We start from the raw sequence: 7,000 nt of genomic DNA, 5'->3' as shown, positions 1-7,000 counted from the left end.
TTCAGCACGTACAATACAAAAAAGACAACAAAGCTGCAAAACCTCACACACTTCCTCAAAACAGTTGATTATTATACCCTATTTAGTAGTATTTAACAAACCAAAAAGCATGGAATTCTAACTAATACTATCCATGAATGCAATAGAATTTAAACAAAAAACAATGTGGTCCTTCTCTTTGTGTGATATTATTTCACTAACAGACACAAATGGGTCTACCATTATTGAGATGTGGTACTAACATGTATAGATTTATTCTAAAATAAACTTTTCTGAGCCACACAACACATATAGTCGCATAAAATATTCTGAAACTTTATAATTTTTTTTTTAAAAAAGAGGGAAAATATTAAATTGTATGCACTTGGTGATAATTTTGTTTGACCTGAAACATACACAAACACATGATATTTCATATATGGCCTAAATGGGTTGCACAGCCACATTTACAATTTGGGCCACATATAGTGCAGAATCGTTGAGTTAACACATGCCAAAATTTCTTGTATTCATACTTTCTTTGAGAAAAGTTCGCTTACATTGAAGTCCAAAATGTCCTTCGTTATTTAAAATTTCAAACAGAAGTAACGTAAGTACAAACCATTTAAAAGGGATGATATTGTCCTTCCAAAATAACATATCCAACCAACAAAGAATAACTGAACATTCCAAACCCAATTGGGAGCATGACAACACGAGAGAAAAGAGCAATACCTGAGAGGCTTTCTGAAGAGGAGCGGCGAGGTGTCGGTGGCTGTGCGGGCAAGAAGACACACTAGTGGCTGAGAAGGACACGTCACTTGGAGTCAGGAGGCCATTGTCTCCAGTTGAGGGCAGCTGCGTCGCCGGCGGCAGCAGGGTCCGCTCAATCTCTCTCTCTCTCTCCCCCTTCTCTCTCACGCCGTTGTGCGTTTGTGAATCTAAAATCACCGTATGTGAATTTATTTGGAAATGGGTTGTGATTTTAGATTTGATTTAAACCGAGTCAGTTCGCTTTACATTTGATTTGACCTGGAAACTAATTATTATAATTTTTTAATTAAAAAATATTCACATAATTTATAAAAAAAAAAAAAAAAAAGTTAAGTCATTGTTATATTAGAGATGTAAATAATACTACTAATAGTAGTTAGAAAAAGATTAATACAATTCATTTTTAAAATTTGAAAGACTAATTATACTTACTTGAAACTTGAAAAACCAATATTGTAGTTTCGGAATATATATATATATATATACACTTGAAATAAATAAATAAAAATTATATACTAAACTAACATATTTTAACCAGTCTAATAAATATGTTGAACACCCTAACTTGAAAATGACAAGAATTTAGATTAAAAAAAAAATAAGAGTAATGCTACATTCACAATATTTTCACAATAAATTGCAGCTTTTAATAATGTTGTGGTAAGTTGTTATTAATTCTAATTCGGGTCTAATATTAACAACTCTTTTTTACCCACCAATAATAGTTTCTCACATTAGATATGTTATAAAAATATTATGGATATAGCATTATTCCAAAAATAATTCTAGCCTTCCAAATATAATCCTTAACCTCTTAAAAAAAAGCTTAAATAACAATAATAAAAACTAGCCTAATAAAAATAAGAGTAATAATATGTCAACAACAAAAATATATTTTACAAAAAAAAATAAATAAATAATTTTACATTCACAACATTCTCTTTGTTAGTAGAAAGAATTGTAGTACTTCATGTATTTTTTTTTTTTTTTTTTTGACATTGATACATTCAAGTTATCTCTTTATTAGATTTTTTATAATTTAAGTTTTTCAATGACCACCATAAAAAAAAATTCTTAAAACCGCCACTGATCCATAAAAATAAAAAATCAATTATTTTTTCCCAATTTCATCCTATATTTAAGTTCTATATTTAAACTTAAAGTTGGAAACCAAGTTCTTCTCCTTGTATAATTCTATCCCAGAGAATTACATATTGTAAAATCTACATCAAGCTATATATAGTTTTTAAATATATATATATATATATTTTTTGATTTTATATTCTCAAATCTTAACTCAATTTTAAAGATACTTAGATGCATATGAGTGGGAGAACTTGTTCTAAGTTAGTGGTTGCATGTTTTCACCATATGTCTATTTTACCAATGTATAACATGAAGAGACTTAGTTCATGATATTGGGAGAATTTGGGTTCAAATTCTTCTATTTCACTTGTTGAAGAAGAAAAACAGTCACAATATAGAAGTAATTGATGATTTTTTTTCATCCATTTTTTCTAGCGACACGCGAATTATAATTGTAGGGAGCTTATTTATTAGAAGAGTGATTTAGTTTAACATTTAAAGGGGATACATAGCTCATGGAACACTTACTTAAAATTAAAACAAATATGCAAGTCTAACCACACTAGCTAACCGAAACTGATTTGGTACTTGGGTTGTTTGTTAGGAGAGAATACACCAAAATGTTTCTCAGTTTCTAATCCATCCTTGAGGTTTTCATCAAACATGGCAAACAAATAAGTTTCTATTGCTTGTCCAGACTTCTTTGGAGTCCCACCCTTCACATGATTTATCAAATTGTTGTAGTAAGTGCCTGCATTGTCTATAGTAGCTGCAGTACCACCTTCAGATGGCCAACCACTCTCTGATACTACAATTTGTAGATTAGGTGCACCAACTTTCTCAAGAGCAGAATAGTGTGCATCCAACAATGCATCAAAGAGATTTTGGTATTGAAGACTACCATCTGGTACCACAACCCCTGGTGAAGTAAATAAGGCAAATGGAAGGCTTATGTCTTGAGGCTGATAAGTATGGGCAAAGTAAGGGTAAACATTGGCTAATAGTGGTGCCCCATTACTGACTAGGAAGTTGATAATTGGGATTATATATGAACTTGCACTATCACTAAATGAACCTGCTGATGGAGGGGAATTATTGCCCAACAAAGTTGTATCTATAGCTGTTGAAACCTTAATTTGGTCTTGTAAATTGGCAGCTACAATTGCATTATGAATGTTTTGCATGGCAGGTAGAACAAACTGGGCTTCAGCATAATCAGGATGTACTTCATTCCCAACAGCAATGTATTTGAATTTGACATCAGGCCAGTATTTTGCTATGTTGTTTTGGACCCAATTTGTTGCAGCTGTAGCATCAGTGAGGGCTTGAAGATTGCTGTTAAGCATGCCAATGATGAGTTCTATGTTTGATCCCCTAAGGGCGTCGAGAGTTGTTTGATATGGTTCATATATCCTCATCCTTCCAATGCCATTGCTTTTATACAGATCGACAACTTCTCCATCAGATGGTAGATTGTTTCCATTTCGTCCATAACATACGCCAACAGATTGTGCTCCTACATCAAAGTTGTAATAAATTTTGATAAGAATTAGCTTAAGTAAACATTGGAAAAGGCTGGGGAGATGAACTGATGGGTTCTTTCAATCTTTGTGTTCCTATCATCATGTGGTGAGAAATAATTTGACAAACAAAGTTTTGAATGATATATAGTAACCATTTTGATCTAAAGTGAAAGAGATGCGATAGCTTGCTTTGCTACGTTTTAAATAATATACAAATTAAACTAGGAAGTTAATTTAAGACTATTACAAATTAAGCAATATACTTATATTAGTTTAAAATCGAACCCTAGAATTTAAAAAATATATATTTAAACCCCTAATTAAAACCTAAAATCAGACCCTCAAATTAAACTTGAAAAGTACGAGGTGTAAATTGCTGCGATTTTAAAAGTGTGGGACTCGATCTGAAAAATTGATGAAATTATATATAAAGTTTATTTTGTAACAGTACGAAACTTATGAAACTATAGATTTTATTTTGAAACCACTCTTACAAAATAAGGTTTAAAATTCTGTAACTGTATTAGTTCTACCACCACATGGAAAAAAGTTTAGGAAGAACTAAGGTTTGACTGCCTCTGCCCCATGCAGACGGGCCTTGAATCTCTGATCAAAAGTTCAAGGCCAAACTCCTTGGTAAAGACTAAAGACCAAAGAATATAGAGCTTTTCTGGATGCTCACTGTGCTAAAAACCAAGACAGAGCTTACATCAAAAGATTAGACCATAGCATATATATGCACGCAGTAAGTAAATATACAGGGAGAGAGACTAGCTATATATATACCTGTTAATTCCAGGCCAGATATCAAAAAACCAGTAAGGAGCAATAATATTGGAGCCATGGGGAAAAGGAAATTAAATGAAAAAGAAAAACCAACTCTTAATGCTTGAAACACAGATATCTCTTCATTAATTTATAGGGAATTTAAAGTTCTAGACTTCTAGACAATGCCCTATACCATGTAGTACTCCATGGAAATCAATGTACACGTACGTACTGACCAATGTTCAAGATCTTTAACTAGACACGTATTACACTAAGATAAAGTCGTACGTTCACATTTATTTGTTTTTTGCATGTGCCTATGTATACTTCTTGAAAAGTCTAGGTAATTTAAGATGCAACTTCCTTCTCCTATTTAATTTAAGGGCCCTGACCTGAATCGAATGGTTTAGGTTTGTTGGGTTCTAAGTCAAAGTCTAGCTAGCTCGACGGATCAATTACGGTCAATTGAGAAGACTGACCAGCTGGTATCTCTTACAACGAATGGAAAATTAATGACTGACCCAGTTATCATAAATCATAATCCATTTGTTCAAAGTCACGTAGTCGCGTATATACTATCTTTTAATCTTTATGCAATTCTAGCAGCCCAGAATTTGGCCATATCATCCAGGATTCCCTTGTATTAGCAAATGAATTTCGTTTATGTGTTTTCTCTCATGTAAAAAGATTAGGCAATACTATTACCCACTACCTTGCCAGAAAAGCTAAATTTGGTAATGAGCTCCAGGTGTGGATTGAATCCATCCCTAATGATATAACTCCTCTTGTGTATTGAGACTCTTTGTAGTCTTTTTCCCTTTCAAAGAAATTGACCTTCGGGTCTGGATTATCAAAAAAAAAAAGCAATTCTAAACTGGCAGATAAGGAAAATGATCTTATTTGTAGCTTCCGCCATGGAAATTAAGCAAAATAGATATATAAATATAAGGGTTATTCTACCGTACCCTCTCTTTTCTTTTTTTTTGGTGGGTACAGTACCCACCTAAATCTGAACCATTAATTTAATACTGTTTTGATCTTGACCATTCATTTAATTTTAGATATTGGTTACCGGTTAAGCAAGTAATATATATAAACCAAAAAAGCAAGAAAGAATAGAAAATAACAAATCAAATTTCTCTATGCTTTTCTCATGTTTACACTCTGTCTGATCTTCTTCTAGGTAGGTTTCTGCCTCTCTAACTTCTTCTCTTCCAATCCAACCACAAGAAACCAGACAACTGTTAAACAAAACCCTACCCACATGAGAAGGAATAGGGTTATACACTCCAGTTTCAGCCATTCTCTTTGCTTCTCTTGTCTTGCACACCCACAACCTTAGCTCGACAACGCCACCCACAATGTTCAGGTTCTCTCTTTACTTAGGATTATACACTGATATGGGTTTATATTTTTTGTCTCTAAATTTTGTGGGTTTATGCTATTGTTGTTTTGTTTGAGTTTTGGTTGTCATATATCAATATGTAACTTTGGCACATACCTTTCGATTCACTGCCTCCTCGTATTAATTGATTTTGAAATTTTGATTATTTTAATTTTTAAGACATCCGTTGAAATTACTTTCTGCTTTCAGACACGGTAATATATGATATATACTCTTAAATATATAATGCCAAAAGGCACAATTGAATAAAAATTCTTTGTTAATAATAAAAAAAAATTATAGGAAATTTAATATTGGAGCCATGGGGAAAAGGAAATGAAAAAGAAAAACCAACTCTTAATGCTTACAACACAGATATCTCTTCATTAATTATAGGGAATTTAAAGTTCTAGACTTCTAGACAATGCCCAATACAACTAAAATGGCTTTGTCAACCACTCCATGGAAATCAATGTACACGTACTGACCAAAGTTCAAGATCCTTAACTAGACTCGTATTACACTAAGATAAAGTCGTACGTTCACATTTATTTGTTTTTTGCATGTGCCTATGTATACTTTTCTTCTTGAAAAGTCTAGGTAATTTAAGATGCAACTTCCTTCTCCTATTTAATTAATTTAAGGGGCCCTGACCTGAATCGAATGGTTTAGGTTTGTGGGGCTCTAAGTCAAAGTCTAGCTAGCTCGACGGATCAATTACGGTCAATTGAGAAGACTGACCAGCAGGTATCTCTTACAACGAATGGAAAATTAATGACTGACCCGTTATCATAAATCATAATCCATTTGTTCAGGGATGAAAGCAGGATTTTAAGCTGGGGGGCTGGAGATAAAAAAAAAAAAAAAAAAAAAAAATCAAATACGCATCCATATAGTATTAATAAACTATCAACCAAGACAAATACCCAAAAATCATTGTTTCTTAATATATTAAGATACAATCTACTAACAAAAACAAAAGATACGAAACACTATTGTTTTTTTATACAATCATCTATGAAAAGGGAACTCGACGCTCTTTCAAATCTTCAAAATCATCTACTATTCAATCCAAACTAAATGTCGAAGCTATATCATTTTCAATGTATAACATCAAAGAGTCATTCAAAAAGTCATCTTCCATTTTGTTTCAAAGTTCAGTTTTGACAAGTTTCATAGCCGAAAATACTCGCTCTGTAGTAGCAGTAGAAACTGGAAAAGTAAGCATAAGTCTCACCATTCTATAAACAAGTTTGTAGTGTTCTGAATTTCCAGTTCTCACTAACCATTGAGACAACTCAGATAAACTTTTCAATTTTTTGAACTCTGGATCTTGGACTACATTATGCTCAAAATGATAAAGCTCCTTCTCCAACACTTGTTTGTCATAATCTGTGAAATCTTGTGGATAGAAATTCTTTACCAACAAACAAAGATCACTAATTCTGAAAGATTTTAATGCCTCTCGAGGTTCTAAAGCTGAGCT

The 7,000-nt window shown here is 32.6% G+C and overlaps 1 protein-coding gene across 1 annotated transcript; it reads right to left on the bottom strand.

Annotated features, from left to right (window-relative positions):
* Window positions 1-2,285: 2,285 nt before the first annotated feature.
* Window positions 2,286-4,259, bottom strand: LOC115974984 (glucan endo-1,3-beta-glucosidase-like). The gene is made up of 2 exons (XM_031095590.1): window positions 4,149-4,259; window positions 2,286-3,355 (listed from the first exon to the last, which is right to left on the bottom strand). Exons 1-2 carry the CDS (start codon window positions 4,204-4,206, stop codon window positions 2,406-2,408), a joined length of 1,008 nt encoding a protein of 335 aa, XP_030951450.1. The 5' UTR covers window positions 4,207-4,259; the 3' UTR covers window positions 2,286-2,405.
* Between the last annotated feature and the right edge of the window lie 2,741 nt (window positions 4,260-7,000).

This window comes from Quercus lobata, chromosome 1 (genome assembly GCF_001633185.2).
Source record: "Quercus lobata isolate SW786 chromosome 1, ValleyOak3.0 Primary Assembly, whole genome shotgun sequence".
NCBI lineage: Eukaryota > Viridiplantae > Streptophyta > Magnoliopsida > Fagales > Fagaceae > Quercus > Quercus lobata.
Note: the sequence above shows the minus strand (reverse complement) of the source record. Positions and strands in the feature narration are given on the sequence as shown.

Coding starts and splice junctions, on each gene's coding strand:
- LOC115974984 (XM_031095590.1), bottom strand. CDS start 4,206: ATGGCTCCAATATTATTGCTCCTTACTGGTTTTTTGATATCTGGCCTG. Junction 3,356..4,148: donor ATCTGGCCTGGAATTAACAG/GTATATATATAG, acceptor ACTTTGATGTAG/GAGCACAATCTGTTGGCGTA.